We start from the raw sequence: 12,999 nt of genomic DNA, 5'->3' as shown, positions 1-12,999 counted from the left end.
GCTGTAGATATATGTAGAATTTAGAAATGATTAAGAAAAAGTTTCAATCAAGAAGGTACACTTGTCTGCAATCAAAACATTTAAATACCCAATTCCAGCATCACACTAAAGAATGCATTAAAAGAGTTCATGTTTTAAAGTATGCATTATTCTTTCAGAATTCATGATGTAAACATTTATTATTCTGTTAGAATTCATGATGTCAAGAATTCATCATTCTTTTTCTATCTTCAACACTGCAGTGAGAATTTCAGCCAAATCTCTGTCATCCATAGATTTGCAACCATTTTGGTTCTGTGCCACATTTTGTTTTGCTCGGCAAAATCCTCTGTTCACGTCAGACACGGGTCAGGCGTTCAGAAAATTCAGAAAACCTCAAAAAACAAAAACCCCCAAAATTTCCAATCTTTGTATCATTTATTCAGTTGTTAAAGTAAAAACCAGTCCCTTTCCTTAATCTTAAAACAGCCATTAAAGGATGTGCCAACATGAAACTTTGACATGAACAGACTCATCTGTTCTCATGAACAGACCCTGCAGTGATCTCTCTGCAGGTAAAAATGATCAGACGTTGCTCTGCTACACTGACGTTCCTTCAGCGGGGGGCACAGGCTTGTTGTCATCTGGTTTCATGGCCGGGAAAAGCAGCACTTCCTGCAAAAAAAAAAAACAGTGTCTGAGTGAGACGCTGCATAGTAGCTCTGAGCACTACAAGGTACAGCACATCTGCCCTGCTTGAAATGCATTGGATCACAGCCTTACAGTTCTGCTCCTTAAATAAATCGGACAGGAATACGCTAAACATCTCACTTTCCTTTGACAGAATGACAAAATTTAAGAAAGTCTTACTCTACACTGTATTTAGAATGCAAATTCATTAACTATACAGTCATGGTAGATCATTTACAAGAGCTGGGCGATGGTTTCAGTGCCCAGTGTGGCCAATACTGTTATACTCTTAAATAAGGTACTTTATCCTGATTACTCCAGTCCACCCAGCTACAAAATGGGACAGCTGCAATGCTAGCCCTGCAATGGGTTTCACATTCTCTCTGTCCACCGAACACTGCAGAATTCAGGATAAAATCTGGCCTTTATCTAGTACCAGCATTAAAATGAAAGCATGTGTAAAAGAAACTCTGCATAGTGATCAGAGCTGTTGTTCAGCGTGGGCCAGTCGTGTAAGCTTCCGTCAGGCTCACCACCTCACCTTGATGTTGTTGGAGTCCGTGAGGAACATGGCGAGCCGGTCGATGCCCATGCCCCAGCCCGCGGTGGGAGGCAGCCCATACTCCAGAGCCGTGCAGAACGTCTCGTCAATGAACATGGCCTCATCGTCGCCCTCTGCCTTTGCCTGGGGGGAAGTGGATGAAGAATGACTTGGCATTCATTCGTTCACTGAAATACACTACTGACATCTCATTGGTTCTGAGAAACAAATACCAGAAGAAAACAAGGAACTGGCGGAAAAGGAGCAGTAACTCTAATCTGTCAAGGGCTCTACAACCTTTTTTAACTTAGCAGCATGATGTAAATGTAACAAAAAATAATGATCATGCAAGCAATAACCTAGAGGTACAACTTTGTCACTGAATAAATATCTTTCCATGTATTTTCTAAGTGCTTCATCCCATTCAGGGGCGTGGGGGGGGTGGAGCCTATCCCGGCAAAGGACAGGCAACAAGTGGGGTACACACTGGACAGGATGCCAGTCCATCGCCAGACAGAGCTGAACTGAACTCGGGGTCCCTGCACTGCAAGGCAACAACGCTAACCACTGTACCACTCTTGAATACATACACAAGAAGTAAGATTATATCCAACACCTTGGGGCTCTCTCAGTATAAAGGGTCACGACTCACCTTGGCTTGCTGTTCAAACAGCTCCCGCTGTCTGACTGGGTCATTTAACTCAGTGTAGGCATTACAGATCTCCTTCTTCATTACGAAGAGCTCAAATCGCTCCGTCAGCCCCTTCTGAGATCGGTGCCTGACAGCAAAGAGAAAGATATTGCCACGTGCCTGGGGGCTACAGTAGCTGTACTACTGTGGATTATAACAGCCATTGAGCGTTCTGTACCATTTAGCTAATACAGCAACCAGGGGCAAACACAGAGCACACATCTGGCTTGCACAGGCCAGCTGCTCAGCAACTTTACTACACAGGATTTGACTTCTGCAAGCTACCTTGAGTCATTATTACTGTTTTTCAGATCAGCAGAGCATAAACGTTTCACAGTCTAAAACAATAATAGAAATAAGAATAAGATCTGTTTCTGTCACTGGTTGTCTTCAAAATTGTGTTTCTCCGTAGGATTAAAAGTCATGCTGGGGAAAAAAATAAAAACGGCCATGAGAGTGGGGATCAGATCTCGTCCCACCGAGGCTGGGTTCCTTGACAGATTAACTCACCATTTAGCCAGAGGGCTCATGATCTGAGGGTGGTCACAAATGAAGGTGGGGTTGATACAGGTCACTTCTAAGAAGTCTCCAACCAGCTGGGAAACAGTCCAGACTCAATGTCAGCAACAGGTATATAAAGCATCTTCCAGTTAAATTCACAATTTATGAGCAAAAAATATTATTTCCCCCCCCCTCCCCCAACAGAGATGAACTTGTGATATTACAAATATAACAAGATCAATGAGGAGATTGGGATAAAGTGAACTAATATGCCCCTCCTCATCACTACGGAGGGTATATTGTCAAAGAAAAGCAACAGTTATATAATATCACAAAGGCTATAAATATATACCTTATCGAGGAGGCGGGCTGTAGTTCTGGGCGAAGGGCACTCCACTCCTTTCTGGATACACAGCTCATCTAAGAATTTACGGGTCTCTGTTGGGTGATGTAAAAATTTTAGTTTAACTTAGGTGAGATGGACCAGACATCTGACTACCATAAATCCTCACACCACAAATGATGCTTAAAGCTCTGGAAAGTGCTGTACAAAACAGCTGTTGACAGGCAATCTGTAAGATGCTAATATGATGAAAAAAATGAGCATGAATAAATCCTTATGCGCCACTTTATTGGAGAGTCCTGATCCAGGGAACAGCAAGAGCATGGGTAGCAGAAAAAGGACGCCTGCTGTCCTTACCATCACTGTCGAACGTGTCAGGAGAAGGGAATTTGACCCCCATCTGCTTCTCCAGATCATGCACCATGCTGACCCTTCTGAATGGGGGAGTGAAGTCAATCTCATAAGCTTGGCCTTCTGGACCGTCAGGGTGGTATGTGACTTTATACCCCCCAGTGATGTGCTTAACCATTCCTGAGGGAGAGACAGGGAGACACTGACCTTGAGCAGTCGTGCAACAACACTTTCATAGTTTCCCATTGAATTTAAAATGAGGTCTAAAAAAAAAATCAAAAACTTTCCTCATGCTTCGAAAACAGCAAGTTAATTGCCGTCTCACCTCCAATACATGGAGAATGAAACAACTGTGTCAACCAAAATGTTTCTACACTTAAAGGCATTATAGAATCATTTTTAACCCTCATCTGCAAGAAGACAGATCACTTCTAATGATGTTTCAAGCGACGCCCAGCTGGAGAACAAGCTCTGCTTAGGGGCCCTCCCATTTCACTAAATCACAATGTATTGTGAGCTACATAAGCAACAAGCAACACTTCCACTATCTGTCACCTGCTGAGTCACTAACCTGAGAGCAGCTTCTCTGTAATCTCCATCAGATCTTGGTAGTCTGCGTAGGCCATATAGAACTCACACGTGGTGAACTCTGGATTATGCGTGAGGTCGATGCCCTCGTTTCTGAACTGCCTCCCAATCTCATACACCCGGTCCATCCCTCCGACCACAAGCATCTGCGGGGAAAACAGAACGAGATGCTGGGGGGAGAGGACGGGTTTCAGGACAAACCGAAGAGGCCCATGTTGCACCGTTGGAGGTGGATACACTGTAGAAAAGGCAAGGCATGAGGAGCTATTCCTTTAAAATGTTTTAAAAGGTATCTAAATTGTCCCGCGTTTTAAGAATGTATGTTGAATGTGTAATATCTATAAATGGATGATTTCTAAAACATACAGCAACCTTAATTAATTATTTTCTGAATACTGACAGTTCCCAAGAGAAATCTGTTTGGGCCAGCACTGTTCCCAGGGCAAAGATAGGTTTCCTACACAAATTTAAATATTCTAATAACAGGTTTAATGTTGCATGTACAGTATGCATGTGCTGAGCAGAAAGCATCTGGTTATTAGTCCCCCATGCCAGGGGCAGTCAGGCTGAGGACACTGACAGAAAGCACTACCTTGTGGTAGAGCTCAGGGGCGATCCGCATGTACAGGTTCATGTCCAGCTCGTTATGATAGGTGATGAAGGGCCGAGCCACAGCGCCCCCAGGGATCAGATTCATCATTGGCGTCTCGATCTGTCAGAAAGAGGCCTGTCAGCAACACACTTTCACACGCCTTCTCCCGATCAACCCTCCCTATCACTATCACACATGCCTTAATTGTCAAAATACTTACAAATGCAGATTGTAGATTCTAGTCGTTGAATCATTGGATCAGCTCAAGAAAGTAGGCCTTTCACCTTTTCCTGTATCAGATGCATCATCCACTAACCACAGAAAGGTTGAATCAACCTAAAATGACTGTTTGCATCATCTTGCCAATTTTCAGATTTTTTTAATGCTCTCAGTTTTCAGTGGCTTTCGCAATGCAACTTCTGCTTTTACTGTATTCTGAGAGGAAGTGAGCTGCGTGTTCTCCACAGTGGTCTGTAAAAGCAGTCGGCGTCGCCTGCTGGGACCCCTCACCTCCAGGAAGCCCAGCTGGTCCAGGAAGCTGCGCAGGTAGGTGATGATCTTGGCACGCGTGATGAACTTCTGCCGCACAAAGTCATTCAGGATGAGATCTAGATAGCGCTGACGGTACCGAGTTTCCTTGGAGAAGAGGGACAACAAAATCAAAGGGGGCAAAAACACAGTCTTGAAACCACAACAATTCTCTCCAGTCACTGAAAGTGGACCCTCGCTGATTTAAGGTGTGATAATAGAAGACTACCATTTCTTTGTGTGAAGGTTAAGAAGGAATCTCAGTTCAAACCAACTTTCAATGATAGCATTTTGCATAACATTTTTCCAAAAAGACATGGAATTGTAAAGTTGCAACAATCACCATCTGACGCACTGCAGAATATTAGCATAAAAATGTTTTGTATCCAAGACCTAATAAACACAGAAAACTACAACACACACATTCGCACACATCCTCTATACCCTGACTCTTCTCTGCAATCACGATGTAAGAACATGAGGAGGCTTGACTGCTCTTTGTGCTACAGGGAATTTTCTCCAGTGAGCAAGACGTCGCGGAGAGTCAGGCGCCTCGCTCGAGCTGACCTTGTCCTTGAGGCCGAAGTGCAGGTGGGGCAGCATGTGCAGGCAGGGGGACAACAGCGTCATCTCGATGGGGATAATGCTCAGCTCCCCCTTCTTCGTCTTCCCCGGGTTGCCGCGCACCCCGATGATGTCGCCACGCCGCAGCTTCGCGTTGATGTGTACAAACTCCTCCTCCGACTTATAGTTCCTGCCGGGAAGCAAAGCCGGGATGCAATGACTGACAACCCATGGGTGTTTGGGGGAAAAAAAAGCCCGAGATGCACACTGACCTCTGGTTATTCTGTTATCTTACAACACCTCATTACTGCTTTAATTTTTTTTTAATGAAACAAAATGAGTTCAAATATGCTGTAGCACTGCGAACAGCCCAGGAGAACAGAAAGCGAACTCAGATGGACAGAGAGAGGTCCAAGCCTGCCTGTCAGTAAATTAGACAGAGAAACGTGTCTGGGGGGGGGGGGGGAAAGCTCCTACCAGCTGCTGGGTGCCAAGATGACAAGCGAAGAGCAAAAAAAAGCAACAGTGTGAAAGCAAATATTAATAGGAACTGAGAATTTGCTTTGTCTAATTGGGAAGCAGAACAGCATGGGGTGATGCAATTAGTGGATACCACACGAATCTCTGCTAGATCTGTGAATATGAAAAATGTAATTACGTAACAAAAACAGGTTATTTAGTATTCAGATTGCTGGTATATTTACATTTATAATGCCACGTGACAATGTGACTTGGCTTGTTTCAGCACGAGTCATGTTTAGATACCTGCACAAGATCCAGTAAGGAGAATGGGCCAATGGCCTCTTCTCATCTGTAGCTGTTCTTGTGTTTTAAAAATCACAGTGATTAAGCTACACAAAAAAAAGAGAGGCTTTGGTTTTAATTTGAGACGATTCAGGAGCAGGGGTTAAAAAGATCAGAAAAGGGAAGGCTTGGTTATTTCTGTGTCAGGATGTAGATCCCACTTAACTGAACAGCCTAGGTGTCCAGGGTGCCACAAAGCCAAGAAGACATTTAGTGAAGATATCTGCTGTGTGATCAGTGCAGGCTGCACTGGTACGGTCTCTCTGAAACAGGCGCCAATGCAGACATACCTCGAGTTTGCCATCACCTGCAGCTTCACCCCCTCCCCTCGCAGGTCGTAGAACAGCAGCTTGGCCCCTGACGCTCGCTTGGCATGGACACGCCCTGCACAACAAAGCCAGTCAACGCCACAGGCCTGCACCTCGTCCGCACTAGAGACACGCAGCTCCTGCAGGAGGACTGGCCTGCTGTACAGTTCGGAGGACAGTGAAAAAGAATGCCTTTACTGCAAGGCATGGTCTTTCCATAACTCAGGAATGCTTATCCCTGAATGCCCGAGCAAACAGGATTGGTGTGGCACTTTGACTTCCAGAGCATACAACAATTAAGATAAATATCAATTGTTTCTAAAACACTCAACCCAGCCCCCCCCCCCACATAAAATTGTTTTAAGGTGGACAGTGTCTTAAATGGTACTGTTGATCACAGCAAAAATGCCACTATTCTAGTGACACCTTAAAAACAATAAATACAAGTAAACATGGAGCATTAAATACGCAGTAATGGATCTGCACTGCTTTATCAAAGACGTCTTCTTTACCAGATACATTGAGAACGACATCTGTCAGCTGGTCTCCAGGCTGCAGGTGTGAGTACTTCTCAATAAACTCAGTGAGAGACAGGTCCACATGGAACTTGTGAGGGTACGGGTCCTCTGGTCCGCCTTTCAGTGACTGGATGGCCTGAGTGCGGATCTTGAAGTATTGCTACAAAGAGAGGTAGGGTCATTCACATGGAGCATGTCCACTGCACAGGCTGAGCAAGCAAACTGGAATCATATTCTAAAAAAAGATCTAATGTCTGCAGTGAATCATGATGGCAGTAACAGGTAAAGAACAAGGGCAAAGGCCTATTGTAACTCCACTAAGGTATTGCTTTCATGTTAGAAGTGCTCTGCAATAACAAAGTGTAAAATACCCTTACACTGTATTCACCTGAGCGTGGGTTGTACATACTGCATGTTATGCTCATCATAACTATAATAAGTCTCCTGCGAACTTTAGGACAGTTCACAAAAACAGCCTTTTCCTGCCAGAAATCATGCCAATTCAGACATTTTGAAAAACAATGTTATCAGGCAAACTAACTCTGACGTTGCCAGTGTGAAAGGAAAAGATGCTCTTCAGCTCACATTAGGATCGAGCGTCTCCTCCTCAGAGCCATACAGGTTCTGATCTTTCTTCTCTCCTGACTCCTTCTTCTGCTCTGTTTGTTCTCTGGCCTTGAGATCCTTCTCTGCTGCCTTCTTCTCCGCCTTAAGTCGCCTCTTCAGTTCACTAAGGAGACAACAAGGACACGTCAGTGTACAGATGAAGCAGCACTGCACTGGAAGCAGAGTAAAAGCTCACATTATCATCAAACCTGCATGAAAAGTCAGAGAGATGTATTTAATGGCTGTGAACAGAAGCCTGGAGATACAAACCTTCAAAGAAACCGTCATTTATTATAAAGGTACATCAATTACATGGACAAATGTGGTTAACCTAAAAAAAATTTCAAAGAAATGAAATCATCTAGACACTTTCAGAACCGATTCACAGGTGCCCAGTATAGAATGTTACACTATTGATTTTCAAAAACATTTTAAGAATTAAGACAAACCAAGCCTCAGCGTCCACTTGTGCATTTGTTTTCTTACACTTTCAGAAGAGCACAATTAAATAGTTTCAGATAGAAAAAAAATCAGATAACAGGGGAAAAGTACTTCATAAAACCAGTAACAAATATGTCTGTCACAGGAAGAAAACTAAAATTCCCACTTAACAGCTGTGAGGACTAAATTAAAGCATGAAGAGTTTTGGGGATAGTTTGTCTAGCTTGTCATGAAGATGTGAAGGCCTTTGTTTCATGCAAGTCCATCATTAGCCTCTCTTGAGGATGAGAAAAGGTTGGCTGTTTTTCTCAAAATTAAAGGAAAAGCCACCAACCTTTTGTCACCTCGACATCGATTTCCCTGGAAGAACGAAGGGAAGGCGGCTGTGCTGGGGTGTGCAAATTTTGCCCTCTGACCCCTGACCCCAAAGGCCTGGAACACCTGCTGCCTAGCAGCTCTGACCATGGAAAGCATGGTGAACACGGAGTGTTACTCCAGCTACAGCACAGACCTGGAGAGACAGACACACAAAGTCACACGCTACAATTCAAGAGTGTGTCTCTAGCGCACTGAACCCAACACTGAGAAGCCACAGGATGTTCACTCTCCCAACTAATACATTTTATTAACAGGGTCATGTTGACAAGCTTTAATCAACAAAACGTTAATTGTGAGTGACAGTAAGGGAGCAATATGTGCTATGGAACTCTGAGACTAACGGTGATCTGCTGTTAAGTCAATCCTCTTTGTGCGTATGTTAAAATAAACTTTGCTGAGCTTTGCGGGGACACCATCTGTGAGAACAGTAAATAAATATCCAAGTTATTTTCAGTTGATTGCTAGTGCTCATCTATTTAACCCATCATGTCCTCCAGCTTGCCATGCTTGCAAGTATTTTCCTTGATCAATTCTATTTCCTGCTTGCTTAAAAACAAATGTTCTTGTATAAAACGTTATTATGTTCCGAGGGATTTGGATATACATTTTCACACGTCAGTAGATTACAGCCTGAATTATAGCCGCTCATTAAGTTTTATGTCTTAACATTTGCTCAAAAGACACAGTAAATGTAGTCTCCTCCACATGCGTAAGTCAATGTGAATACAACTATTTCGTCATCCCTTCGCAATGCTTAATGGGATATGGCGTTTACGTTGCGCCAGGCTTACATCTGAAACAGAACGTAACAAGAAGTGAAAACTACAAATCCCACAAAGGCAAACTGCCTCGCCAACGAATGCCTTTACTCGATTTCCCATCATGCAGTCTGGGGCCTTACTTGACTCAATCAAGTCGAGTTGCGACTAATATAGCCTCACCGGCCGGGCAGAAAAATGTTTGGGGGAAATCAGAAAAAACAACCCTAATGCGCTATGTAAAGTTAAAAAAAACAGTTTTCTCAGACCATTATTATTAAACATGCTGGTATAATAAGGGTCAAATGTCTAACTGCTTACCTTTTGCTAATTTTATTCTCTCCATCCGCTACCACCGCGTCCGCCATCTTCTCTCAGATCGCCTGCTGAAAGGGCAGCTTCCGGGCTGAGGCGGCCCCTTCAGGACGTGTAAGGAAGGCGCTGGGCGAGGCGGGTTGTTTTTGAGAAAGGACCGCCCCGTTTTTTTTTAATTTTTATTTATGCTTAACAAAAGAACAAACATTCACAATACAAACAAGAGTACATATAACAATTCCAAACAAAAATATCGTCAGGGGTACATACTACTACATCAATTCAAGTTATGAAAAAAGATTAAACAAATTAAATAAAAATAATGTCCGCACCGCTTTCATATTTTTGCATTTCGAAATAGTCTGCAAATACCCCTTTACTTCCATTTTAAAATGCTCAAACACAGGGTACCTCCCAGACCACTTCATTTTATGTATGTGATAACGTGCCAATATAATAATTAAATTTATTACAAAATAATTTTTTATATTGTTTTCACTGGGGCTGAAACTTAACATAATATCTTTTTCAACAAAACAATCAATATCAATATTCGTCTCTTCTTTTATATAATTCTGCAACTTAGTCCAAAACATTTTTACCCTGGGACATAACCAAAACAAATGCTGAATAGTTTCAGGGCTATTGTCACAAAAAACACATTTGTCATCTATATTAATTTTAAATCGTTGGGTAACAAGAGTTTTAACTGGGTAAATTAGGACTGCCCCGTTACTGGTGTGTCCTCAAGTACCGTGAAGAAGTTAGCAAAAACACCATAGGACATAATTACCCCTCCAGGCCCGGTTGGTTACCGTTTTATCGAACAAATCTGACTTTGAATAAAAGCCAGAACTACAACTCTTGACAACTGATAGCTACGAAACTAAAAACAACAACATTGTTTTTGGTGGACGGCGACTGATAACGTATTTTAACAGACTCGAATTTACAAAGTGCTGTTATTTTAAATAGCTAGGATGATTTAAAACCTTCTTAGATTTGTTTTGCAAACAATTTAGTTTTTGTTAGTACTACTCATGTTTAATACTAATTAATCTTAATAAACCGTATTGGATGCTAAATGTTGCAGCAAACATAAATATTGTACGTATCTGAAGAAATGGTTTTAATTAAATAAATTTGATAAAAACAATAAAAGCGTTAGCAGGGATGTTGGTGCGTATTGTACTTGACTTGAAAGTAATCACAGTATGACAGACATTTGTGTACCAGCAGCCATATCACCCTGCAACTCACAACTGGCAACCCCCTGAAGTTAAACAGGTGTGAGCCTGGCCAGTACCTGGATGAGAGACCTCCTGGGAAAAACTAAGGTTACTGCTGGAAGAGGTGTTAGTGGGTGGGGGGCGCTCACTCTGTGGTCTATGTGGGTCCTAATGCCCCAGTTTAGTGATGGCATATAATACGTTATCAGTCGCCGTCCACCAAAAACAATGTTGTTTTTAGTTTCGTAGCTATCAGTTGTCAAGAGTTGTAGTTCTGGCTTTTATTCAAAGTCAGATGAGACATAAAACCGAGGTCCTGACTCTCTGTGGTCATTAAAAATCCCAGGGCATTTCTCGAAAAGAGTAGGGATGTAAATTGGCCTTTACCAATCATGGCCTCCTAATAATCCCCATCTATGAATTGGCTTCATTACTCTGCTCTCCTCCCCACTGAGAGCTGGTGTGTTGGGAGGGTTCTGGCGCACTATGGCTGCCGTCGCATCATCCAGGTGGGGCTGCACACTGGTGGTGGTGGTGGTGGAGGGGAGTCCCCATTACCTGCAAAGTGCTTTGAGTGGAGTGTCCAGAAAAGTGAAAATATAAGTGTAAGCTATCATTATTATTAAGTTTTAGTTAAAAAATGGAAAAATCTTAAACCACTACTTTTATTTCATGTACTGGTGACGTGTATCACGCTGTATATTTAAATGTGTCATGATAGTACCCAGCAGATGATTAATAAAGACAACATTACATGGAAAGGTGCAGAATTGCATTATTATTGAACAGTGGAAAAGCGCATACGAGCGACTATGTTTATGCAGGCGTAACGGGGTTCCGCGGATATACAGTAGCTAATAGTTCTATACATACAGGGCTAAACTTTCATTGCTATATATATTATGTAAATGATGTGTGTTTGATTACTCCTGCAGCAAATGGATGATCGTCCAGCTATGTTCATAGCTGACACTCATACAACCCTGGGGGGTTCTCCTATTCTCTGTTCTGGAGCCACTCTGTTCTGGGGAGACTGGCAAGATAGAAGAGGAGGTGGTGTAGCGCTAAGTAGCAAAATACTATTCCGATTCAGGAACTTAAGAAGAAGAAGGAACTTAAAGAAGAAGAAAAATCATGAATCTCTGATTCTATGTGCATTTGACATTTCAAAACATTCCAAAGGTATAGTGTGATTGGTATTCTATAGACCTTCTAATGCAGATGTTGATTAAATTTCAACAGCATATGATGAAATTAAGAATTTATGTGCAAAATAATAGGTAGTTTTTATGGGAGATTTCAACTTTCCCAAAACTGAGTAAGAAAGACTTACAATATCAGAATACAAATATCAGAAGCAGAGACTGAAGCAATGGTAGGTATTGGTTAATGACTGCTTTCTTAAGTTTGTTAAAACACAGACAAGAGAATATGCTTGTACAGATTTTGTCTACAGTATACTGCAATGTAAATCATATATCTGTGTTATGTTAGTAAGACCAGGCTTTTTTCAAGGGGTGGCCAAAATAAAACAGTGTCTAGGATGAATCAAACAGACAATGGATGTAAAATAAGTGTAGATATAAAATAAAAAAATAGGCAAAGCCAATTTAATATGCAATAATTGAGCTTTTCCTATGAATTCTGAAGCTCTACAATGTATTCCAACTTAATAGCCCTGGAGGGAGAGGAAGAAGAAACATAAAAATAAAAATATTTAAGTGAGGAAACATTATTTTAATTATGGAGATGACATCCTGAAGAGAGTTAGCAAAATTATTCCATCGGGACTTTAAAGTTTATGAAAACTGTTTATATGTTAATAGTTGGAATAAAACAGTTATGGCATATCAAAAATATCTAAAGTGTTTGAGCAGAAGCATAGTCGGAAGTAGACTGCATGTCACTCATCTGCATCAACTCCAGTCAACTCCATGAACCTTTGAAGTTCCTCCTTTTCAATTTACCGTCTTTCAGTTATTCATCTTTTGCTGGCATTGTACGGAAGAAAAACATGAAAAACCATGTTTTTTTTCCCATTGTTTTTATAACACATCATTCTTTTGAGTTCCAGAATAAATTAATATACAATAAACATCTAAATTTTAGTCTTTTTTGCAAACATTTTGAAGTCATATAATATTGTTCAATAAAGGCAAGACATGTATGTACTAGGTAATGTGACAAGCAGGAATTATTGGAAGGAAAGACTAAAATGAAAGAACGAAATGAATATGAGTTAACACATGAAGATCCAACTATTTCAGAACAAGC

The 12,999-nt window shown here is 41.7% G+C and overlaps 1 protein-coding gene across 2 annotated transcripts; it reads right to left on the bottom strand.

Moving 5' to 3' along the window:
* Window positions 1-398: 398 nt before the first annotated feature.
* kars1 (lysyl-tRNA synthetase 1) lies at window positions 399-9,598 on the bottom strand. 2 transcript variants are annotated; one of them, XM_088939085.1, is made up of 15 exons: window positions 9,503-9,586; window positions 8,380-8,556; window positions 7,584-7,728; window positions 6,993-7,158; window positions 6,463-6,556; window positions 5,372-5,558; window positions 4,787-4,912; window positions 4,277-4,396; window positions 3,668-3,830; window positions 3,103-3,276; window positions 2,755-2,840; window positions 2,412-2,497; window positions 1,863-1,989; window positions 1,211-1,354; window positions 399-654 (listed from the first exon to the last, which is right to left on the bottom strand). In XM_088939085.1, exons 2-15 carry the CDS (start codon window positions 8,517-8,519, stop codon window positions 580-582), a joined length of 1,833 nt encoding a protein of 610 aa, XP_088795211.1. In that variant the 5' UTR covers window positions 8,520-8,556; window positions 9,503-9,586; the 3' UTR covers window positions 399-579. The 2 variants fall into 2 exon arrangements, with proteins under 2 accessions (XP_088795211.1, XP_088795212.1); XM_088939086.1 differs by lacking the exon at window positions 8,380-8,556 and having other exon boundaries at window positions 9,503-9,598.
* Window positions 9,599-12,999: the final 3,401 nt, after the last annotated feature.

The sequence above is a fragment of the Atractosteus spatula genome, chromosome 21 (assembly GCF_055471065.1).
Source record: "Atractosteus spatula isolate fAtrSpa1 chromosome 21, fAtrSpa1.hap1, whole genome shotgun sequence".
NCBI classification, from domain to species: Eukaryota; Metazoa; Chordata; class Actinopteri; order Semionotiformes; family Lepisosteidae; genus Atractosteus; species Atractosteus spatula.
The sequence above is the reverse complement of the archived record's forward strand: the minus strand, read 5'-3'. Positions and strand labels throughout refer to the sequence as shown.

What these genes read in the sequence shown, in the direction of transcription:
- kars1 (XM_088939085.1), bottom strand. Translation starts at nt 8,519, where the DNA reads ATGCTTTCCATGGTCAGAGCTGCTAGGCAGCAGGTGTTCCAGGCCTTT. An exon ending in CAGGTGATGGCAAACTCGAG is followed by an intron (nt 5,559 to 6,462) that starts GTATGTCTGCAT and finishes GCTTCCCGGCAG; the next exon opens with GAACTATAAGTCGGAGGAGG. An exon ending in CGGACTCCAACAACATCAAG is followed by an intron (nt 655 to 1,210) that starts GTGAGGTGGTGA and finishes TTTTTTTTGCAG; the next exon opens with GAAGTGCTGCTTTTCCCGGC.